Genomic DNA, 26,108 nt, shown 5'->3' with positions numbered 1-26,108 from the left:
GGATATTACTTTAATGTGTCATCTAGCTAAATACTGCTACAGAATAAGCACAGCTATGCAAAGCAAAAACACTCCTTTCAGTGGGTCAATGCGGTCCCCCACACTGCAAAAACTGCATAGAATAGGTTCAAGGAACACGGAAAGAGCCCAATGCATTGACATGATCTACAAACCTCCCTGGGTCCAAACCAATTGAGCAACAATGAGATGTAGCCTAAACTACTAATGATCCACTGCCAATGTGTCAGTGCCAGGCATCACAGGAGACCCCAAGAGGTCCTGTGTCCATGCTACAATAGATCACAGCTCTTTTGGTGACATGAGGAGAGGCATCAATCATAAATGTTGTGGCTGAATGGTGTAAATAGACATGAAAATAGACATAGTCATGAAACCGGTAGAACAAGGACAAGAAACACACCTCAGGATTAGTTTTATACTTAGGCGTGAGAGGAGAAGAGGAGAGTTGTATACAGGCTCCAGAGGCTTAAAATGTCCAAAATGCTCTAGATTTGTTTTAGACAACGGTGCATTTAAATTTAAAATTGGCTTTAGGTAAAAGAAAACAAGTCATTTTAAATTTTCACTTCCATTGCTTTGTGCCATTATCTGCCTCAAACATTTAACCACATTAATGAAAATCCTCTTTAACTGCAGCTCATTTTTGAGTGACTCAGGGACATAATTATTTTTGTAATCACATAGTACACATCAGCTGAACTCTATTATGTTATGTGCATTAATCATTCCACAATAAAGCAACACTTTGAATGTGAGGAATCTGTCAGTGGTCTACTGATTTCCAAGCATGGAGCAGGAGAGGAAAACTGAAAAAAAGAGCAAAGGAGCCGGAGGAGAGAAGTGGACACCTGGATGAGTCCTGAGGCTCTGCAGGGAGGAGGGGAGGAATCAAGAAGGAGGGAGGATGGGTAGAAGGGTGGGCACTTTCTTTCAGCTGTTCCCCCATATGGGGGAGTATGTGTGTGTGTACGCATGGTCCATATGTGCATTAGTGCTGGAGGAGTTGAACAGGGGGTCGTACCAGATGGACACACACACAAATGACAGATTCCACCCACTAGCATCAAGTAACCAGAGTTCAGCAGTTGTCCTGCATCCATGGAATATATATATATATATATATATATATATTCATCTATCTACAGTATTCTCACTTTTGAAGTTGCAGCTTATGAGCAGAAGGCCTTTGGCACAGAAAACCGAAGTGAGATTTTCCTTTTCTGCAAAATGCACCAACATTTATAGGATTTATTACTCTTTGTCTTGGAGTTGCAAAACTGTTGTGATTTTTAACCGTCAAAGACAAGTCGTTGTGCATCAATCAAGTGCTGGGACTCTGACCGTAGATGGAAGACTACTGATGTAACACAGTTTTGGACATGGAAACCTGACACCTGGCTAAATGTCAGGTGTCAGGTTTATACACCAAGAAAAATCACCAAGTTAAGCCTGAAAGCACATAAAAGTGTGCTTTCAAAATGTCTGGCTGAACATAAAAGAGGGATTAGTCAGCAAAATAAAGGTGACAAAGACCCCAAAAATGAAATGAAATTCCGATACAGAATCCACTGTGCAGTTAATATTGTACAGACAGTTAAAAATGTTTCGGGACACTAGAGAAACATTTGAATTGATAGAGATAGAGTGATTCAGCCATCAATAAAAACACATTTAATTTTCAAATATCTGGAGCTAACCTGTCCAGGTTGTACCCCACCTCTCGCCCGATGACCGCTGGGATAGGCTCCAGCCCCCCCGCGACCCGACCGACGGATTAAGCGGGTATGGAAAATGGATGGATAAAAAATATCTGGAGCTAACTTTAAATGGTAAGTCATGTTCTGTCCAAACTTCATCATCAGCTAACGTCGAACCCTCATCCACAACACAGACCAAAAGAAGTATTTTTATACTTTTTTTCACATTAAATGTAAAAACACTGCAGTTACACAGATTATGAAATGAACATGCTGAACAGCCTATCTAGGTTTGTCCTAATATTGTACAATAATGTTAAAACCTGTTAAAACAGTCCAGGGCCATTGGGCAGCTATTCTGCCATTCAGTGGATGTAACCAGGTAACCCAAGTACAGCCACCTGTCTCATGACATCATGTGCATCATGTGAAAATGATTCCGGATAGGATGCCACAATACATTTTATGACATTTTTGCTAAGAAAAAAAAGACTTAAATAGTTAACATAAAGAAATAAATATCAATTAAACTTACAAGTAGACACCGTGTAGAGCTCTGCTTCATGTCAGGTCAAACCTCGCCCATTTTGGTTAAGAGTGAAACCCACAAAGCTCTCAAAGAAAATTGTCTGTTGACCCTGATCAACCTTTCCCTCTCAACACACACCCAAAACACATTCACAAAAATGCAGCCACACAGTCTCACACACATATAAGCACAAAAACACTCCATTTAAATCTCCAGCACTTAGTTCACCACTCCATTCCGCATTTAGTTAACTAGTTCTTTGCGTGTGTTTGCTTCTCTCTTTCTGTGTGCTGAGGTTAAAGGTTAAATGATGGCCATTAAGATTCATCTCTGAGTTCACTAACAGCAAACCAAACACACGCAACACACACACAGACATGCACACAAACATACATAATCAGATGAGGGTGATGTTCTGTCAGAGTGCAGCAATTGTCTCTCCTCTTCTGTTTGTCTCTTGCCTGTCATTAAGGCCAATTGAAATCACTGAATGCATAATGAATGCAGTAATTATAGCACTAAAGCAGTGATGCAATTTTGTTGCTTCTTCTTATTGGCATTCTGTAATGGGATTTTTGCACAAGGGCGTGTTTTATAACTCCTGCGTAAATCTCCATAAACTGTTTTTTCTACAGCTGACCGTCTTTCTGTGGATCGGCTGTGACACGCTGTTGACATTTTGAAGAATATCTGCTGTTTGCTCTCATGCTACCTCTTGGATTGAATAAAGGACGAGGAGGACGAGGTGCAGTGGGTTACAGAAAGAGGGGACAAAAAAGCAATGACTGAAGTCATTCCATCTTCACACCTACAGATTGAAAATCATGAAGCAATTTCCTAGTTTTACAATGTTTACCAATAAAAAAAAACATCTGTAAGTGCATTTTTATTTGTCTCTGAGTTAATTCTATCCACACTGGCTTACTAATGAGAAACTGGCATTTCCTTCCATCTGAACTTCTACATTTACACACACATAAAAAGATAAACACACTGCAGGATGACTGAGTGGACCCTGTGTCAGTCCCAGCATGCCTCTCTGCTCTAAGGCAGGAGATTCTGCCATCACCACAGTTACTGTCAGGACACATCATCAGTGGCCGTGGCGACTAATTAAGACCTGCCTGTCAGGCCTGTGGTCAGTGTAGAAGTGTGGAAACATATCCGAACGGACAAACACATTCGTGTAATTAACTACCTGTCATAAACACACACAAAGACACACACAAACACTTCCTAGCCGGTGCTACTGTATCTGCCAGAGGGCATCAACATGCACAGTATGTTACTTACCACGACTTACCAGTCATCAGTCACAAACTTAAATCCTTACAGAGACTTGCTCATGTATCAAAATCACTGGTTTCAATATATACATTTTTCATTGTAGCCGTATATTCCCAGTGAACTCTTCATTGTTAGTATAACAATAGGTTTTTGGATACATAGTAAGGGCAAGAAGTGGAGGACGTAGTAATCCACATCCTTTTTCTGGTTCGAATGACAAATACCAAACATTAAGTAAAGCCATTTAGAAGAATAAGTCCTGCACTGAAGTGTTACTTCATAAGTAAAAATGACCAAGTATCAGCAAACACAATTAAAAGAACTCAGCACAGATGAATGTGAGTGTTTAGGCATGCCGTTCTATCACTCCAAATATTTAAAACCTGAAGTGCAATTCAATGGTGTCAACATGGATTTAGTTGTCTTCATATTCAAAATCTAAACAGTATTCAAGTTCCGTTTTATTTAAGCTCTTGTGATTACCTGGATGACTAAAAATCAACACAGACAAAGTGAAAGTGCAATATTTCCCTCTAGAATATAGTGGCATAAACTGGAATACTCATTTCACAAAGTTGAATTTAGTCTATCCTTTGACCCCATCGAAAGTCACTATATAGTGTTGTGTTAGTAAAACAACATTAAAATATTGTTTCATCCAGTTATTTACTCTCCTACACACATTAATACCAGAGAGCATCTGCATCCAATCTCACCACATTAAGAAGCGATGCAGGGTCACTGGCTAAAACTGCGTTTGTGTGCGTTTGCACAGTCAGTAATGAGGTGTGACACCTATATGTCAGTGATTGTTGACTAATCAGCATAATGAGAAGCAGAATAGAGGGAAATAGATGGCAGACATAAAAAAGAGGATGAGCTATGTACAAAAAATCAAGTGCAGGCTGCATTATTACACAAATAAAGTCAGTCTGGGTCTCTCTCTTCTCAGGAAGTCATGTCTCTATGTTGTCAGTTTGAAATTTGCATGAAGTCCTAATATCTATCATTCTCTGTGCACTTCTGGATTGTTTTAATATCTGTGCTGTAATAATTGCTGGGCTATTATTCTAATTTAGCTGTTTTAGTACACAATTATGATTCAATGTGATGGATTTTAATGGAAAACCTTTGGAGAGGGAAACTGACTGGGAAGGGGTTGACATATCATGTTTACTAGAACAAATGCTTCTTGATAATGATGTAAACTGTAAAGATTTGTAGATTTCACAATCTTGAAATGCAAAACATTTTGCCAGGAATGGTTGACTGCATTATTAAACAACTAAAAACGTGCTGGTCGTTACCAAGAGACAAGAAGTATATAATGAATTGTACTGTAGAAATGTGCTGTATATTGATTTTAAAGAGGGATTACAAATTGAGCTGACTGCATGAAATAAAGTGACTGAACCGTCCACTCCATCTTCCTGGGTAAATTAAAACAGCTTTAGCCAAAATCCCAGGAATGTGAAACAGAAACAGGCCCCTGAAAGGCAAACAAGCTGATTTCAGAGCAGAAACCTACCAATCTGTGCACAGGATTCCAGCCACTTAGCAATGTAAACATCCACACACACACACACACACATCTGCATCCTCATCTGTAAAAACTGGTTAACACCATGTGTGTGTCCACTTTGTGCAGCTCAAAGAGTAACCTGACAGTAGATGCAAATAAAAATGCAAATCAGGGCTTTCTGGTTGCTTTTCCACCTGGTAGCAGTGAGTGTGTCAGAGCATTAAGCCCAAACAGGTCACAGAGTAAAGAGCAAGGAAAAAACCTTAACTTACAGAACAAGAACAGACAAAGAAAACAGACCTGTATCCTATCAAACCAGCATAACTTTCACTGCCTCCCTCTGTCTCCCCGCTTTGTTATCAGCAGATATGGTGGAGGTTAGGAATGAAACAGTGCAGCTGCAAGTGTTTGTTGTGTCAGTCTGCTCGGTTCTTGCATAGTTTCTTATCGTACTTCAAACAGCTCTTGCTCCCTCTCCCACGCACTTTTTTCAGCCCACTTCTCTGTATCATTTACTCCCATTTCAGTCTCCTCCACTTTGTGAAGGATTATAGTCCAAGTCTGTGCCACTCAGGTCAGGGTCTGTAACATAACTAAATAGCTTCTCACTGTAGTTTAAAGCCAAAAAGTAAACCTGCTTGTTTCTCTGTTCTCCTTTCATAAATTCTGATTTGTTCTGTTCATCATAAAAGAAATAATAATGACCAGATTTTTTTTTTTTTTACAGGTCATTGCAAGGAAAATGTATACCGTAAGACAATGGCAGCAATGATGGTGATACATCCCACACAAAAAAAAAAGTCTATCTGTGTACCATTACAAACAACACTCTTTATTTTCCATATATGTCCTTCCACATCTCACAAAGCTTTAACATGGTGAAAAACTGCAATTTCAAAAAGCCATGAAAACAAACTAGCAGAGATACAGTCCTAGCAGACAACTGAGAGACGTCATCATGGGATTCGGTTTCCATTAAGTTTGATGATTTCAAGGTAATCTGACTGAGAACATGGCAGCTAGAAATGAACTTGAAATAAATTAATTTAAAATCTGTGAGACTGTTATTGCAGAACAACGCACATCGGAGCAAGGCAATTTTTCGGATCTACAAATAAAAAAACAGCATAGATATCAAAGCTGATATGTGTCACAACACAAATGGGGTGAGCTGCTTGACTATATCGTAATAACACGCCAAGTTGATATTGCAGCAGCCAAGAAAAATGATTTGCACTTAAGAGGTCGTAAAACAAAGCACACTTGTTGGAAGAACAGCCAGATTTAACTAAAGTAAAAACTCTCTTTTTAGCCCACTCTTTGTTCGCAGTGTCATTAAATAAGAGTTTAGCTCTCTAATTTGTCATCACATATAGATGGAAGCGCTCCACTGTTGTAGGATGTGTTGGTTTCATGCGCCGTAGCTGTTTTTCAGGGAAAACAGCAATATGATTAACATGACTCATGCTATCGGGAATCCCGGGAGAAGTACTGCGTGGTACACTGAACTGGTTGGTGTACACTCATCCCACAAATATTAACTATAGACCAACCTATTTATTTGAAATGCCACAGTTAAGGGTCATACATCTGTATCAGCTTGTTCCTGGCCTCCATTAAAGCTCTGCAACATTTCGACTGAGTGACATGTTTAAACTGATTCCATTAAAAAAAATTAAGAAAGAAAAAAAATGGTGTGGATGGCTTGTTCATTATTCTGAACATGTTTCTCCAAAACTCAGCCTAACATAGCTATCTGCATGATTCCACTGGAATCTGGAGTAAACGTGTGCATAATTAATCCTTTTTCAGTTGCACAAGATGAATTTATAATGACAGATTCACCAGGGTTTGAGGAGTTCAGATACCATGAAGCATGATTTTAAGCTACTAAAATCAGTGAAATAAATGCCTTTACTGACTTTTAAAAAAAGGCCTCACAGCTCTTGAAATCTTTTATAATCTGCAACAATTCAGTAACCTACACAACACTCACTATGTTGTGAAAATAATAAATAAAATGGAACTGAGCGTGCTCTATTTGATTTTCAGTTTAACTCCATGGAAGTTGGCATCTGACATGTCCACTTTATTGATTGTAAGCAGACCTGTTGACAAAGTCAAAACTTCAGCCCAGTTAAACCCTCTAAATGTTCAGCCTATCAATAGTGTATCCTCAAGCTAATTTTATCGGTATAAACTCCTGTGGAATACTAAGTGTTGCCTACTTATTTGATTTTATTGAGCCATCTCTAACAAATCTCAAGTATTTTTACACAATGCTGATAAAAAATTTCGGAACATTTTCTGATGATCACATAACCTCAAAAATAAAATCATAATAACATTTACTATGGTACTTAAACTTGAATGTCAACCACTTGAATGTCAATCAATTAAAGAGAAATTCCCTTAGATCTTCTCGTATGAGAAAGCCCTGTCCAGCAGGACTACTACTGTTCACTCGGGCTTATTATTAGCAACAGAAAATAGATCCTCTCAAGGCAGATTATTTTATTTTGCATGAAGCCGATGTAAAACAAAATCCATGCCATGACCTGCTTTATTAAGCCCACACACTGCTAAGCTTTCACGACAGCAGCTAAATAATACAACTGTTCATGGTGAGACTATTACATTTAGTTCTTATAGTCTTCAAGGAGTGAATTCACTAAACCCTTCAGTTGCTTCCATCCCCTGTTTCAGTCCTTCTCCCACTTCTGCTGCCTCAATTAAAGTCCCTCTTCCCCTGTTTTAGTCTCTTTGCTCTCTTTGGACCACTAACCTTGATTCAGTGTTCCACTCAGCTCTGCCTCGGGCTGGAACATACACTCTCGCTAAACACATACACATGTACAGGCCGACAGATTTACACGCACACAACAGCACGCTGAAAGGAAGATATACACTTGTACTCAACCATGGTAAAGTAGAAGTGGTTAGTGTGGGGCCATTGTGAGGGGGAAGCGTGGCTAACCAAAACCACATGTGGCTGACTTGCTCACTTACTCTGTCCAGAGGTATGCAAGTCTCTGGAGTGCACATGGGTGTGTGTGCGTGTGTATGTATGTGTATAGGGGGAGGTGTGATGGAGAGCAAACCTTAGAAGAAGAGGCAGAGTGAGCTCATGGCCAGACTGCAAAACATTTATTCATCCAGGGAACAGTTGTGTTGAGCAGACATGCATGAGCGGCCTCGCTGTGATCGTGGTTTGAACTGATGACCACCACAGCAACGCAACAAGTCCCAACTAAAACAGAGTTCAAGCCAGAGCATATAGCAACATGTCACACATAACTAAAGAAGTCAGTGCGATTCAAGTCAAAATGATTGCGACCAGTTAAGGAGGCAAGTTAGAGACTGTAAAGAATGCAGTTGTATTTTCGTATCAACCATCAAGATCCCATTCAGTCACACTGCCCTGCACCTGACAACCAAATATGATGTCATGTCATGTTTTCATATTCTGTGACTTGTAAAATTTGACCACAAATTCTTAAGACAGCGCTGAACGTGTTGATGCCACGACACTAAAGTAAGTAAAGTAATGAAATCTCCGTTCTTAAAAACAGTGTCCTTGTCACTAATGCTAATCAATCCAAAGCTGGTAAAAGTCGCAACAGCCACTCATATGACTTTGAATGAAATTGAATGAAAGTAGAGGTATGTTTGCACATACATTGGATGTCTTTAAATAATGTCTGCATAGAACAAATCAAACACATGTATTGCAGGTGGAGCAACAGTATACAATTTAAATGAAAACAGAATTACATTATTTTCTCATCATTTAGCACCGATGACACCAAACTGTATTAACAGCACATTTGCCGCCTCCACTGTAAAAAAAACAGAAATGTGACAGCAGGAAATAGGAGCAGACAACACATGACTTCTTAAGTAAATTAGCGCAGAAAATTCAATAAATTATGACAAATGTTTGTCTTTCAGTGAGACCACAAACACAGAAACCCGCCTTCCATATTATGTATTTTGGTCTTTTCTCATTTTGGTAGCTAGTGATCATAATGAGTTGACATTTAATATTTCCACTGCACAATGTATCCAATTATCTTTGTCAGGGACAAGCAACTCACAACACAAGAGGAGAATTTTCTAAATGTACTGCCCTGGAGAGAAAATTTAAAAAACCTCAAATATGATAAGGAAACAATGGAAAGACACAATTTTAGATTTGTTTTAAATTTGATTTAAAAAAATACCATGACTTTAGTTGTTATTAAAGTTTTTTCTCCAAGCAAGCCAATCGTACCACAAAACTAGCACAGATGTAGTTCTGTTTCAGACCTGTACTTAACTTCATGTGACTCACTTTGCAGCGAACAACTAACCCCACAAGACACTGTGTGTTAAGGTAGTACTGTGTGCATGTGTGTGTGTCTGTGTCTCTGAGCCTGAGTGTAAGAGACAGTTTATGTCATGGGGAGGTAGCGCTGTATCTGCTAACCGTTACTCCGACAAGACAGTTCGCTTGGCTCACACACTCACACAACGGACACAGACACAAGTTCCGAACAGAAACACTTTATTTATCTTTGGCCCAGCACAGACGCAGTGACGGTTAACCTGGACACTTAATACAAAGAGGCAGTTCCTTCTTCGGAGATCTAGATTCAAAGGTGTGCATGTGTGTGAGTCATGGTAAATCTGTCTGAACAGAGCTGAGAGAAAACAAACAAAAGCATTCCAGAAACTGGATGAGAGAGATGGTGAAACCGAGGAAAAGAAGAAGAGGGGAGGGGTGAGGAAGGGACAAAGGGGTGAGAATGTTCCATGCCAGCGACACGCTGTAGGGAAGAATCTGTACTTAAGATTTTGAGCTATCAGATAAAACTTACAGATACATCAATGTTGCCTTTGGCAGCTTCACCAGCTGGAAAAGGCTAAAGTACATCACAAATCCAGCCTTAACATGTGACAGTATTTTTGCTCTCGCACTGTTTCTGTGTTATCCTGACTTTTCTAACTTTTACATCCACAGTTTCCACCTTAAAGAAATCCACACACTTTATCCCTGTAATACAACACTATTCAGTCTGGATTTGGAAATCCCACCATTACTCTTGTTCTTGAGGAATATAAGGAAACTGGAGAAGCAAGGAGGAGGGGAGATGTTAGAAGTGGTGGGGTGTCAGAGGAAAGTGTAGGGGGGTAGAAGGAGGACGCCAGGGGGGAGGGAGGGGGAATGAGGAGTACATGAGAAAGGGGGAGGGTTTGATAAACGTTGTGTTACTCTGTTTAGGTTAGTGGGCCATAAATTCCAAGGGAGGGAAGGGGGAAGACTGGAAGAGGGGGTATGAGGTAAACCAAAAGTTAGGAGAGGGTGGGAGTCTTACTTGGAAATGCTTTTGAAGACGGATGGGAGTGGAAAGTAAGACAAAAAAGAGGACAATAGAAGAGTTTTGACTTTATCAAATCATTTTGCTCAGCCTCACCAGACAAAGTGGAGTCTGCTTACATTACATTACATTAATTTAGCAGATGCTTTTATCTAAACTGACTTAAAAATGAAGAACACACTGGGGTCACTGCGCAGTTCAGCATCTTGCCCAAGGGTACTTCAATATGAACACTTGGGATTTGGAATCAAATGAACAACCTTCCAACTGAAGGATAACCACCATACATCCTAAGCTACTGCCGCTTTAGAGTGCATCGCAGCTGTACCGAGACTGTTTTCATATAATTGAAATATACAGCTCTGGGCAGTGTGAATCTAAGTGCTGTGACTGTCACCTTAGAAAAAAAGATCTTGGACAAGAATCTCAGGGCTTTATGTCCTACTCTGGCATCTTCCTCAGTTCATATGTTTTACAAGCTGTTTGTCAGCTAGGAATTTCACTGCACTGCCTTCTCTCACTTATCACATCTAGTCTAAAAGCCACCTTCAAACAACTTTGCATTTTTCTAATCTGAGCAGCCAAATTCAGGTTTAAGGTTTCCCACAAGAGTTGAATCAGTGCTGCTCAAAAGCCCAAGTGTCTGAAAGAGTTACAGTCACAGTAGGTGTTCTAACTCTATAGAATCTATGGAAACCGTGGAAAAGCTATTGTTCAGTTTCATGAATGCATAAATATAAATCTCAAAGTTTGAGAAAATGTGGTGGCCCCTCTCAGCTACAGCTGTTAGTGTTGCTACTTCACTTATTTAGATATAGCATAAAATTAAGTTTACACATAATTTGTAGCTCCTTTACAATTCATTAAAGTATACATTTAACTTTTAATCCTTAATATTCCAGTTTAGACATGTTTTCATTGCAGATAGCTCCATATTCTTATCTTCATATATCAAACACCAAAGCATACAGTACTTATCGGTTGCTATAATTGTAATGGGATGAACAGTCCAGGGATGAAATGTAAGTGCAAAGACAGAAAATCTACTCCTTTTGAGAATTTAGCAGAGGCTGATATAAGTCCTCAGCTATCTGTTGTTGTGTAGAGAGTGAAACACAAAGATCAAAAATACTTTCTTTAAGGTCTGTCTATATTAAATATGCATCATTCATCTCCATTATATCCATCCATTAGACTACTTCTCTCTACCTATTATTACTTTTGAGAAAATGCCCATCATGTCCCCAACAGAGGACAGAGGTACAATCAGATGCCATCTTTAATAGTGCATCAAATGGTAGAAAACAACGTGGACATTTTGTAAGTTTCACCCAGCTGTTGATGTTGACTATGCAACCATGATTACGATTATCTTACAATTGCTCAATTAATTAGTAATGGTAACAGCCCTACTGGTGTGGCGCAGGTCTAGCCAAGCTGACATTGGACAAGAGGTGGTATACACCCTGGAGGTCTGCAGCCCATCACAAGGCTAACAAAGAGACCGACAGGCATCCATTCTCCCATTCACACCCACATCCAACTCTCAATCACCAAATAACCCTCCAAACAGGTCTTCACACTGTGTGAAAACTCCATGCAGGAAGGCCTGAGGTGACCAGCAAGTTCAAACGCCTTCAAAACCTTCCTGCTGTGAAGCCACAGTTCTAACCACTGCCCAACATGCTACAAAGACTACTGAAATCCTAATGTATGACTTTATCACAGGCAGTGTTTCAGACATCAAGGCTGAAGAGGACCAGTCAGAAAACTGACAGTGAGACAGACAGCTGCTCAACATTTAAATGTCTGTCTGCAGACTCCCACACGCAGGCTGTCTGTTAGAGTGAGTGACTGTAGGTGCGTATACGTGATCACTGTCAGGCTGACCATGTGTCTGCAGTCATCTGCAGTAAGGAGCGACACACACAAGCTGGTGGGCAGACACACAGACTAAAAGAAAGATTAGGGTGGCAGATAGACAGGTTTGAGAAAAAAAGAGCACTGTGTAACATCATTTGGAGGAAAAAGATAACATGAGAATATTTGCTATAAGATTTAAATCTCTGCCCACACAGACAGAAGACCAGCAGTGTGGTGATGTGAAGATACATGCTTAGGGATGGAGATGATAATCTTAATGGACTGGTCATCTATGTGTAAGCCCCTGATTCTCACCCACACAAACATACAGGAGGGTTTATGTATTTCAAAAGCTTTCTACTATTTCTGACCTGAAATCAGCTTAAAGAGGAGAGGAGAATTATTGGAAAGGAATGTAAGGACAAAGAAAGTTGTTTTTTTAATATGAAGATATATATATTGAAGCTTTACAGATGGAAATGACTGAAGCACAAGGCATTGTGGGGAAAAACATGCACAGATTAGGGGTGAGTCCATTTTATACAGTATATGGATTGCTTATGGCTACTTTTGTTTGTGCATTGCATCTTTACGGCAGATGTCTTCATAACTAGACAAATGGAAACCACTTCAGGCCACAAGGCTATCCAGGCCACCTGAGGGCTAATTTATTTATGTAGCACATACATTTAGGTTCTTGCAATTGCTCACAATACAAACCATTGCCTAAAGTAAAAAAAAAAAAAAAAAAAAAGGGGGGGGGGGGTATGAACAGTTTATCACTCTTGAACCCAACACATGAACACAAAAAGTCAAACTTTGAATACACTTTCCCTCAAAAATTCGCTGCTCTAAAATTTTCATCTGGATAAGGATATTACAAGAAGCTAACGGTTAAGTTGTTGAGGAAAAAAAACAAAGCATGAAAAATTTAAGGTCTTAACCCAGACACAGTTAAACTTTAGCCACGAGCCGTCAGAACCCTCCACTGTAATTTGGCTTGGCTTGTCTCATCAAACATTTGCTAAACAACCAGAGCAACGGCAGGAACTGGCCTCAGTGAAAGGCTTGAAATTCACTGTGCGGTTTCTTGCCAAAGGCTGACACTTTTCAGCTTTTAGTGTAACTTTTACAACAGTATCTTATTGCCAGAGGTACTATTACTATAAACTCTTCTGAAGTTTACTTAGTTCTGATAACCAGTTGGTTAACAGTTTCTGTTTTAACAGATCTATAGGAATTATATGCACACCAGCCATGCTTATCAGAAATGGTTGTCCAACACAGCCTGCAGACAGAACAGTCCCACTGGGTGTACGAACGGTGTTGCTGCACAGTGCCTCACAGTTGGCCAAATCTGAATCTGAATCTTAGAGGACAAACGCACTAGACGTCTTTCATGATTTGAGGATACTTAAAGTGATAATTCCAATTCAAACACTTTGTTTAATGAAAATAACTGAGGGAATCTGCACCCAAGATCCAAGCTCCTGATGGTCCTTGGTAAAGGATATGTAATGGTTAAACCTACATGATTACTGTGATGAATACACATGAAGAGCTGTAAAACAAAATGATGCTCATATTGCTGAACATTGGGGTCCAAATCGGTGCCATGTGTGTAAAGGCGCACAGTGCCACCGGACTGCCTCATGTGCAGAAGAAACTAACTGATGTTGCTTCCCACTGGACATTTTTACAACTCTGTACCTCAGTTTGAGCATATGAGTGCCTTTGCAGAGCATGATGTTTGCTTTTTGGTGTCACTGTAGATATTGAATGTGTCTCTGAGTTGTGCTAGTTCAAAAGTATCGACCAGCCTTTTGCATAGTTAAAAATGTGCTATTTCATGCTATTTTGCCAGCACTTGTCCATGGAACACACCTCTCTGCCATATGGGGCTTTTACTAGGCTTTGATTCTCTATTCAACTGTTTGTATTTTGGAGCATGGCACATAATGGTATGTTTTTTTCAGGATGAAACAGAACGGGACCTTTTGTAAACTGTAGATTTTTATTCACTTTTACTTTTGGTACTCGTGTTTTTGTCGAAACAAAGCCTTGTGGATTTCCAGACGTTACAGCCATACCACAATCTCCCTGTCTGTTTCTGCAATGTGAAGAATCTGTGCTGATTTTTTTACTAACTTGTCACTTTCCCAACAAAAAGCAACCACCTTGTTAACATCCATTCGCTGTGTTTGTGGGTGAATGAGAAAAACACAGATGGAGAAAAAAGAAGAGAAGGTGTATTCAGCTACTGAAGGAACAAAGTTCCTCTGAGCTCCTTTATTGCAGAGCGGGTTCAACTAAACAAACAGCACCTGGAAACTTCAAACCTCCCGACAGCTGCCTGACTACACAGACAGAGAAAAACAGGAAGGGAGACTCACAGACAAATGGCAAATAGATTAACTGACAGCCAGGTTGGCAGAGTCACTGAGACTGGTGACAGCAAACCCAGTACAACAGTGCCTCAAATATTTCATAATTCAAGTTTGTTACTGTAGAAATGATTCTCACATTGAGAAATCACTACATTGCCTGAAGATTTGTGAAGAACTGAAACTATTTGGTGTTGAATTAAATAGAGTGGCAATCAAATAGTTTGCAGTTCAACTTAACATTTCTAAACAACTTAATACCATTACAAGCATTGCTTTAATGCTGGCTTAACTAGATGTAAGTAACATTCTAATAAGCTGTATTGGTGAGTATCAAATTAGCTGATGAGCTATTAGACCCAATGTGATGGTTAGTAAAGACACAGCACACCAAATGATGAGATGGCAGAGGATGACAATCACTACAACGGATGTCTACACACTGTAAGAGAAACCAGGAGTTAAGGTGAAGACTATGGAATAATTATGACAGCGCTAAGAATGATGAAATATGAAGCTCAGCTCTTGGCTGGCCAATCGTAACTCACCCTTTTCAGCGCGCCCCATGTGAGCTGGATCCACCAGAAGCAAAGCAGAAAATAATAATACAGAATTAGATTGGAAAGTTTGCAAAGGTTCAAAAATGCAAGAGAGACCTTGTCTTTTTACAGATGCTGTATATAGGCAGGATTTATGGCCCGTCATGCCCTTCAAATCATAGAGTTCCCATCATTTTTTACATTTGAAAATATTCCGATGAGTAAATTCTCATAAAATCCAATGATACTTTTTAAAGAATATTTTAAAAGAAGGGATTGTGATTAAAAGCAAACACATCATGGCAGAAATAAAGTCTCATGCTTGACAGTTCCACTCAAGTTGTGATGACAAAAGCAGACGTGACTTCAAGTTACCAAACACAACCCTAACCTTTATCCAACACGTGTCTGACCTCAACCATCACCCTCTGCTTCGTCTAACCCTCATGGTAACCCTAAAAATAATCAGACTTTCTTCACTTGTCTCCACGTCTCCCTATCCCTGGCTTTCTTACACACACTCACACCAGCCTCATCATCTCCACTTTATTTAGCATTATCACCAAAAAATACACCCACCCAACTGAGGATTCTCACATCTACTATACTGACTAAAACAAAGAAAAAAGGCTGAGAGTCTGTGCGACGTAATTAATCAGCTGTGAGTGTTGATTACTTAATCTGTCATAAATCAGCAGTGTGTGTATAAGGGTGTGTATGGATGTGAGGCCACCTTGCACCAACAGCTGTGACCAAAGCCAAACAGGGCAGAACAGAGATTGATGATACTGGACGAGTATCATCATTTATCAGGGATGTGATGTCTCAGGGATTCAAGATGTTTTGAAAGCTATGCCTCTCTTCATTTCCAAATAAATTCATCACTTTCTTGGTTCACTTCATTTAGTTGACTAATGATTTTCACCCATCATACAGCAGCATCTAAAGTTTATTCCTGAACATAACATTTCAGAGTAAATTTTCAATTTGTGAGTGAAACACCTGACCACTAAATGCATCAGGAAAACCAGCATAAATAAAAGAGACTATCTGAAGAGAAAATGTTACAGGAAATAGACTATTACAACACATTAATGTTGCAGTGATTGCTTCTGAATCCTCTACTTAGGACTAAATATCTGTGATGTTCCACCACTCTTGGTTACAACTCCTATGCAAAGTCTAAAACCTAAAGAATGAAAAAAGTGGTGCGTCTCAGCCACTGCTTCATGTCTGGGATGGCACCTCTTGGTGTGGCACAGACCGCAGACCTCACACAATGACAAACTTGTTTATCAAGAAAATCAACAATCTTGTTGTTGTTGGATTGTTGAAGTCTCCAAATATCCACATTCTGAACTCAGATAACTTTAAAACTGCACCATTATTACAATGGGAAAAGCAGTAATAGGAGCGTTTCAAGAAATCACTGTTCATGGCTAATTTCATACTGAAAAGATGGTGGCAGGCAAAAACAATCAGAAACAAATGTCATTTTTCATCCGCCTTACGGGTGCTCAGTTAATATGAACCATTGTCACATTGTTGGCTGTTTTGATCAGGTTTAGCTTGGGGAACTTGTTCAACAACGACTCTGTGAAATTACTACCGAGACCTCAAACCTAAATAACATAACAGGTAATTACTACAGAAAATACATGATATATGAATGTTGTCATATATGTACGGTGGGTTAGTAAAAATAGAAGCAAAGGCCAGAATTCAGAAGAGGGGGATGTGATGGAGGTTTGACTTAAACACAAGACCTTCACCCTGGAAACTCAGTTTAGGTTTTATGTGGGATCATCATTAGTCACTGTCTCTTTAACTTTTTAGTTAATTATTTTTATTGTTATGTTAGGTTTAGGCACAAAACACTGTCCTGCGCAAAAATCTTGAGCCACCCTAAAGGGCCTGTAGTTTACAGACTTTCTTGTAAACTACTACAGTTGTCTTGAATAGTTTCTGCAGGTCTTTCACAGCTTTTCTTTGGACACAAAGGCTGCGTTTGGTGTTGGTGTTTTGTTTTGTTTGCTAGGTGATTCCCAAGAAAATATACGTCAAATACCTGTCATACAGTACATAAATCAACCAAAAGGCCAGATGCTCTGTCTTTGCTGGATTTTTTTCCCCTGTTTCTAAAGGACATCACTGTCAGATACTGTTCATCAGCTGTAAATAGTCTTTTTTTTTTCAATGCTCGGGAACGTTTCAACAGATGACATGAAAATCTTGTTCCTTTGAAGCAAAAAATGAAAAAGGGGCGTCTCAAGATTTCTGCACAGTACTGTACTTGGTGAGGTTTAGGAAAATAATTTGGCTTGAAATAGTCCCTTTCACCACATTAAACACATGTTGAAACCTAAACTTTCAAATGTGTAAAAAGCTTATTTCCAATTTCTAGCTCACCAGGATGAGTCGTTCTGCTGAGAGTGACGGCGCAGCTGAATGCCTGAAAATAACTTTCTTTAAAATAAAATGGATTTCTTCTCAGCCCCCACAAAAATTCAACCTGTATGCCATTTTTCTTGTTGAGTCGGCTTGTACAGTATTTTACATCCTGGAAGCTCCCGGTGCAATGAAACCCAAATCACAACCCGTCAATCATTTCATCTTCTCAGTCCCCTCACTCTCAAACAAGAGGCAAGGTTGCATCGCTGCTATGTGTCTCTAATCCATTTTTCAACACAAATCCTCAAATTCATTCATACTCCAACACACAGATGCATGGAGTCTAATGAGGGATTAGCTAATGAATTCTCTCAACAGATTAATTACATTTTGCAGACTTCATCCCCAAACAGCTGAAGAAATGAGCCAGTACTTTCAAAGAGATGGATTTCTTTTTTTTCTAAATCTATCACTAAATTAAAATCCGTAGAAACAGATTGGCTCTGGGCAAAGGGATGTTTGATTTGAGGAGAAGACATAAAAATGGATCTGAAGGATTGCAGACCAAGGCACTGCTTTTTAACGAGAAAATAAATAAAACGGCCTTTGATTTGGCGCCATTTTACATGGCATGAGTAGAATGAGAAGGCATTTTCACATGAATCTAAATGAGAGGCAAACATTTCAGATGCTCGTCTTTGTACCACTGTTCCCTGGAGGGCTTAAAAGCATCGTCCTGCTTCCTTCTCGTTAAGTGACAGCAAAGCACATGAGCTGACACACATAATTGCACCCCACATACACACACACACAGGACATGACAGACACACACAGTGATTCTCGCTCACACACTCTCCCTCCTGCCGTTTTCACAGTCTCTTGAGTGGAGGAGATGCCCACGGCCAAAAACCAATGGTTTCGTGGGTTTTTTTCATCCCTTCTTTCTCTATATCACTCCACTTTCTCCATTAGAACCCCCCCAATTTTATTTCATCTGCTAAATGAAGCGGAAAAGTAATTATAATTGAACTTACTTGGTACTAATGTTCAAAATACTAAAATAATTTACAATTATAATTAAACCGGCTCAGATGTTGTGTTCAGTGGGAGCGGCAGCTTTCTCAATCGTCTGGAGACGCTGATGGAAAACAATTATTTCACTTCATTAAGATTAAAGATGCCTGGAATCTGTGTCAGAACTTGATCAGAGTGGAGACAGATTTAGAAAGTTGTCAAATTAACATAAACTCAGTAACAGACTTTGTAACAACTGCAAGACACATGCAATTATTCTACTGACTTTGTAAGTGATTAGCCAACACAAAACTGTTCAAAACAGCATGCAAAGGAGAAGCAAGAGAGGTGCAGATTTAAATAAATGTTTTAAATTATAGCTTGACTTTCTCATTTAGAAACTAAATGGATAAAATGAGGCGAATTTGGAGAAAAGACCTCATAGCACAGACTCCAAATTACTGTTTTAAATGTGTGATGGATCATTTTAAAAGCTTGTCACTAATATTTCTTGGCCTTTCAGTAACTGAGTGCAGCTGCTACTGATGCAGCTCCTTCATTACTGACTTTTGATCTAATAATTACCACTTTTCCCCAGTGCCAGCTCACACTGGCTGTATGTATCGGCCCCATCGCTTAAACGTTACATTGAATGTGACAGAGATGACTGTGCTGTGGAGTTAAATCTAACATATGCGGTGTATAAAATCTGCACTGTTTGCACAAGTTGCAGCGTTCTGTGACTGTGATAAAACGTGCACCAGAATAATAACGTATACCTAAAAAGTTTACCTGTATCTTAATGTATCATTATTGTCATGGCTTCTTTCCGTTACCGGATAAATAAAACCTTGCTATTCAGTCATACTAAAAGGCTCTTTTAACCCTTTTCCAAACTAATGATATTCTACATCTCTCACTGTGTAGAGTAGCATCCAGTCATTAGTATTTACTTGCAAATTAACAGCGCTCCCATTCCCAAGAGGCCTCAAAAAGACATTCCACACATTTGTTGCCCAGGGGACCAAATGGCCTGGGGGGGGGGGGGGGGGGTGTAATAAAAGGTTCACAGATGGAGCTGGAATTAACATTAACAGGTCCACGTGAATAGTGGAGCAGAAAATGAGATTTCTGTACAATGTCTGGTCACTTCCAGCACTTAACTGGAGCGTGATGCGTCTCTTAGTACGACCTAATGTGGTTTTGGAGGTCAGCTCTAAAAAACTGTTGTGTGAGTGTGTCGTTATATATCCGAGCCGGACCGAACTATTGCTGAATGCGGAAATAAACGCGCGGCGTCCGGAGCTGCGGCTCAGCGGAGCTGCACAAAGCGTGCAGAGTTCTGAGTTCCGAGCAGAACTGATTTATCCACGCAACTACGGGAAAATCTGACTGCGTGTGGGGGGGGGGGACTTCTGCACAGGCATGGTACCGGGGGGAGGTGGGGTGGGGGGGTGGCAGGACAAAGCGCTGTAGCAGTTTTGTCCTGCCGACTGCAAACATGTTTCAACAGAAAGGACAAACAAAACAGGGGCAAATTGCTCACTTTGCGATTCGGCTTTCTGTTTTAAACGGGAGCGAGCTGACTGGTTGGAGAGCAGGGTGCCGCGCATCCCAAGAAATAGGAGAGAATAGTTTAATGTCACGGTCTTTCATCGCACCGACAGTGGTCAAGCACACAGCTGCGCACACTGTAACTGACTCCAGTTTGATTGTGTGGCTCTCAGCCTTGCAGATTGTCCATGAAATCTTTTTTTTTTTTTCTTCCAAAGAGCGCAACCAGATTCTTTCGAGAAAAAAAGTAGCGAAAGCTTTTTTTTCTGAAAAAGTCTAATCGCCCATACCAAAACAAGCAATCTGGCCACATACGGTGTCCACAACCATCGGGTTTTATTCGATGAAGTGCGAATCAACTTGGGCCAGAGGTTGGGGGGGCATTTGGCTTGCAAAACCAACTAAAATCACAGCGCATTTGAACAGCCTAACCGACCACTGGCTCGTAGGTACAGTAAAGCATATTTCCTTTCCTTTACAAATAGACTGAGAAAATAAAAAAATACAAATATGTTAACTTTCCTGTAAGCATTTAATTAGGCAGCAATTCGTTTCCAAATAAAACATTACGTTATATCAGGGAATGGGAAGATTATAAAGTGTTAAATGGATGTGATAAATCCACCCCTACGGCACTGTTATCATATTACATGTGATTACCACACAGCGATGTATTCTTAGTAACTTTTCCCCCATTCATGCGCTGCTTGCGGTCCTGCACGGCTGAACGACTAACGCCGTTTCTCCAGAGTGTCATACCAGCTCTATGCCCTGCTTAAAACACATATTAATAACCGGTAACCACATGCAACAGCTGTAACATGCTGTCTATTTCAGGCTGCTTGTCCATAACTGCAAATGGGCTGCAGATTATTTGTGTTTTTGTCCTCGGACCAAACCGTGTTCACATTTGCAAAGAAACTCTCGGGTCGTCAGTCTTTCGATATGATGTAAAGAAGCCCCTCCATTAAAAATGTTGCAACTTAGTTCCAGAGCTTTAAAAACACAAAAGGGCTCACAATCCAACCTCTGACTCAGTGTTACTCACTGACAGACGTAAGCTCAACCCACTTGGCAAACAGACTGAATTCAAACAAGTGCGGACGATCTTACAAATAACTGTGCAACGAAGCGAACATTTCCCATTTTAACAGGGATAAAGCAGCACCTTCAACCACACGAAAAGTACCAGTCTCACATTTGTTGACGTTTAGGAACACAGCTGAAGCAATAAAAGAGACACAGCATGTCTGCAAAACGGAGGTGAACTTTTCTCCTCCACACACCTGCCAGAGATTTGTGCACTTAGGCTGAGGAGGAAAAGAAGAAAATAGCCTCTAAACTTTTCTCTCATCATGCATAAAAGGACTTCACACTGTCGCCTTCCTGTCTATTCGCTCTCACCTGTCGGTAATTGGCCGGAGACGTTACCAACAGCCGAAAAGAAAAACAGGAGTCCCAGGAATACAGAGAAAAGTGTATCCATGGCCGAGCGAGTCTGTTTCCCCCCCGGAAAAGTTTTCTTCGTCCGAGTTTTCCTCCGTCTTCAGTCTTCTCAGTCTTTCTCGTTATTGGGTTATCATTCTTCCTGGTGTTGTGTATTCAGGTGCTCCATTCTCTGGTATCTTCGGTTTCTCGCTTTTCGCTTCCTACGGGCACTCGCGGACACTACTTTGTTTCACGCGGAGGGAGCGCGAGTCAGAGAAGGAGAGAAAGAGGCGTAGTGGGTGAGCGAGAGCAGCAGAGAAAGTGGGTGACGTCACAAGGTAGGAGTTGATTGAAAAAAAGCCAAAGACAAATTAAGAAAATCGATCAGATTTCTTGTCGCGGGTTGTAAATTTAGCATGGTATTGTATTACACTTTTATAGATAAAGTTTTTTTTTTTTACTCTTTTAGTTTTTGTTTTTTTTCTGAGGAGTCTCAGTAGCCATTTTGTTTAGTTACTTTAGTGAATGGAGTCAGAGGTGCCAAATATATATAGAACAACAACAAAACAGAAACCTCAATGTTTAACTTAACATAGAAACAAAACTAAAAACCGCACTTCATCTCACACTTCATCTCAACAAATAAGAGAACAAAATAACATTTGACAAAACATGGCAAAACAGATGGTGCAGTAACATCTCCCATTACACAACAACTAAACATAAAACATGACAAAACAAAAAGTAACAAAGAACACATCGGAAAGATTAACATTTCTCTCAACACATTTGCAAAACACACAAAAAAAATCATTAAATGCAGAAAACAGAAAACACAACAAAACAGAGAAGAGGACAACATGTCACACCTCAGAAAACAGCATAAGTTTGAACAAATTTAAAGAATCTTTATATATCCAAAAGGAAAATTACGACGCTGCAGTAACTGATTCATTTAATTTTTCTCAACAATCATAATAAGATGTAATTTTGCATTAATAGTGGTGCTGGCACGAATGACCTTCTGCACCGTTCTGTGTTGCAACAAAGCTGTAGCAATAATTACTGAACACTTTCGTTTCAACACTATGTTATGTAGAGGATGGGCAGTACTGTCCATCATATTCATCAGATTGTGCTAGTTTTCCTTTGCATAATCAGCTCCTTTATTAGTTAGTTCAGTCTCTTTGAGTCACTGGCTCTGATGATGCTGTCCCAACAGATGGCTGCAAAGCAGATCGCAATCTCTACCACAGACTTATAGAAGATATGCAACAAATCAACAGAAAACATGAAACACAAAATGACCTTTTAGACAACACAATTCACAAAACACAACGACAACATTATATATGCATCTCGTCATATATTGCACAAACACTGCTGCAAACCTCTAGACTTCATATGGACTTTCTAAGCACCCTCCACCACAGCAATAGTATTTCCCAACAGCAGCAGCCTCCCAAGTAGACTGAAATGCCCCGCCACGACCCCAAAACTGCTCTGAAATGGCTCGAGAAGGACAACCCCTCCTGTGTGGGGCTGATGGCTCAGTTTTGGCAGCACAAGGGGGGCCAACACAATGTTTGGCAGGTGGATCTAATGTTATGGCTGACTGACGTAAGCACACACCAAACAAACCAATTGGTTTTAATTTGATTAAATCCTAAAATTATCTTTTTTCATTGTTGCCAGGGAAAGTTTTCACGAAATATACGAAACAAAATAAATTTGAAAAACATATAGTTTATGAAAGCAATGATACATCTATAGGTACTGGGCCCCTGAGAGAAGTGTAGAAAAAGAAAAAAAAAAACAAGAAAAAAAGCCCTGACACAAAATATTTATAATCTCAGGCACAATACAGAATCCAGGTCCCCCTAAACTATTCAGAGTTCAACCATCCTACTGCAAAGGAACCCCAGCTAATAATGCATAATAAATGGTATACAGTGAAGAGAAGAAAGTGTGAGAAAGAAAAACAGAATTGAACAATGTCTAAGTCAGAAACTCTGAGACCTAGGAATTCTAAAAATAAAGTTTATCTCATGCTGAAGAGATTCTATTAAATCGTGTTATGATGTTCATGTTTGCTCTAAACTCTTTCTATACTGAACTCATTCACGGAACAGAAAGATTAACCGGACACATATTTTGCAGGACAAAAATCATAGTTGTGCGAAGACAGAAACCAGAGCGGCACAGCATCTGCAAAGTCATCAAGATGTAGAGCCGGGAGCTGCTTTCACTTGATTTAAAAGAAACCTTCGTGGACTGTGACCGTAACTGAATGTTTTTTATTTTGTGCTAAGAACTTTTCTGTCTAAAAGTTATGTAAAAGACTGCAGCACTCTTGATGACCTTTCCATTCCCCATTTTGCTCCTCATAAATTCACCCTTAGAAAACTGCTTTTACTACATTTTGAGAATGTTTTCCTCCCCAAAATCTACTCACGTGACGTTTGTTCATGCTGGCAGAGATGGCTGATAATAATTTCTTTCAAAGAGTATTCGAACTCAAGTGCTCATTATATCAATTCCACGAGAACGGCAGAAGGTCATGACGGTCACAAAGAGGTCATGATGGTAAAGGTTGCATCTTTAAAAGAAGTACTTTTGAACCCTAACCAAGAGATGTTATTTTCTAAATAATATTTTGTTGTAAAGTGTTGTGTTTACATGTAACCATGGCAAACAGCACAATGGCGTCCATGACACTTATGGTCACAACGTAGAAAGAATGCATTTAAGCTTTTTCTAACCTGACCAAGGAATTGGCAAAAGAGTTTCAGGAAATTCTTGTCATGTTATTGACAGAACATATGTCGGTCTTGATCTCACATCTCACAAAGAGCCTTGGTTGGAAGCACACTGCTTAGCTGCTCCATTTACCCCCACTCCTTTCTCCGTATTATAATCTTTTTGGCTTCTTAAACAGAAGACTGGAGAATGATGTCTGATCTGATGTGGACATAAATTATATTTACCATCTGCCACTTGTAGGAGTGGTACTTTACAGACCATACTTAGGAGCTGTTTCAGTCGCAGGACTTGTTGCACATTTCACATGTTTGCAAATATATGCTTATAAAATATTCTCATCTTCTTATGGAATTATATTTCAGCTAACTTACTGCAGTTTCTGTATGCTGCAGTTTGACTTAAAAACAAATCATTTGCCCATATTTCACCATCTGCCAACATTGGTGACAGCGTGTCAGAGAGGGGTCGGATAACATCATGACAGGCCTGCCAAATAGACAAAATAGATGTTTTGATTTGGTACACAGCTGAGCTATAAATATGTGGTGTTGATGGAAATGTACAAGCAGGGAACAGTCATGTATAAGCTCTCAGTGTGTTTTGTCTCTCTTAGTGCCACCTCTCCCACATAAAAGGTGTGAACAATCTTCTCTTCCAAGTTTCTGGCTGTGGGAGACAGGAATATTCACATATATACTTTGGTGTCTGCAGAGCAAATAAATTAAGTGCTGCTGTTGCTGTGCTGGTAATTACAAGTTTTTCTACTGACCTAACTGCAAATGTGACTGTCAGGCTTGCATCCTGTAAACAAACCTGCTTTTCCTGTCACCAAATATCACTGTGATGCTTCAAAAGTAGCTATTGTTACACAGCACCGCTACCTATCCTCACTATTTCTTATGCTGAAGTTGCAGGTATCAGGTTGTTATTTGCAGCTGTTTTCAAGTAAACAGTGCAATCATACCGTATTTTTGTATATCCTGATGCAAGCAGCTTTATGTTTGCAAAGTTTGCTTACAAAAGGCTGAAATCATTTGAGCACACATTTTCTTTAAGCTCAAAAGTGATACAACAAGTCAATACCCTATTTGCGGTCCCATATGTCACTGTCATATCTGTCTTTCTCTGTAGAAACTGGATATAAACTTTTTTATTTTTGTTCATTTACTCTTAACAAGCTTTCTTAATGATTCTGAAATGCTATTGTAGATACAGAGATGTTTTCAGCATTGCAATACACGACAAATGTGTCCAAATTAAACTAGTGAATTACACACTCAGGTCTTTTTCAGTTGCCTATGTGCCAAACCTTCGCAGCACAAATACCGATGTGTGATGATGGTGTCTCTCCTGTTTTTATCCATCACATCAAAGATAGCATTTGAAGTTGCATCTCATTTCTGTCTTCAGAAGGCAGAAGCCAGCAGAGAAAACATGGCAGGTAGTCATTGCCCTGTAATAGCAGATCTTTTACACTGAATGTTAGACTACAAGCAAGATTCCCTGTGTGAGGAGTGGACAGAAAGCACAAATATATATTTTTTATTCAGAACCACTTCGTAACCTCTTTCCAACCTTCAGCAGGTACATTGTTCCTGTGCAGGCAATTTTGAGCAATCTAACCTGTAACAGCTCTCACTGGAGCTCAGTGCAATGTTGAGACCAGTTGTTCATCTAGTATCCATTTTATCATCGATGGCCTGTGTCTTTTTTAGTTCAGCAGATAAGAGTGTTTGGTTGAAGATTCTGCAAAATC

At 39.7% G+C, this 26,108-nt stretch overlaps 1 protein-coding gene across 14 annotated transcripts in view; it reads right to left on the bottom strand.

The window, feature by feature from the left end:
• The window catches only part of ptprk (protein tyrosine phosphatase receptor type K), a 102,984-nt gene extending 81,102 nt beyond the window's left edge, over nucleotides 1-21,882 (bottom strand). For 7 of the 14 annotated variants that reach the window (XM_072362647.1, XM_072362650.1, XM_072362648.1 and 4 more), the window contains exons 1-2: nucleotides 21,566-21,882; nucleotides 15,212-15,235 (exon numbers count right to left, since the gene is read on the bottom strand). In XM_072362647.1, the coding sequence (XP_072218748.1) occupies nucleotides 15,212-15,235; nucleotides 21,566-21,647 (106 nt within the window). In that variant the 5' untranslated portion in view covers nucleotides 21,648-21,882. The remainder of the gene's footprint in view (nucleotides 1-15,211; nucleotides 15,236-21,565) is intronic. The other 7 variants (XM_072362656.1, XM_072362658.1, XM_072362659.1 and 4 more) reach the window with 2 other exon arrangements.
• Between the last annotated feature and the right edge of the window lie 4,226 nt (nucleotides 21,883-26,108).

The sequence above is a fragment of the Leuresthes tenuis genome, unplaced genomic scaffold (genome assembly GCF_036924035.1).
Source record: "Leuresthes tenuis unplaced genomic scaffold, fLeuTen1.0.hap1 SCAF_13, whole genome shotgun sequence".
Taxonomy (NCBI): Eukaryota; Metazoa; Chordata; class Actinopteri; order Atheriniformes; family Atherinopsidae; genus Leuresthes; species Leuresthes tenuis.
Note: the sequence above shows the minus strand (reverse complement) of the source record. Positions and strands in the feature narration are given on the sequence as shown.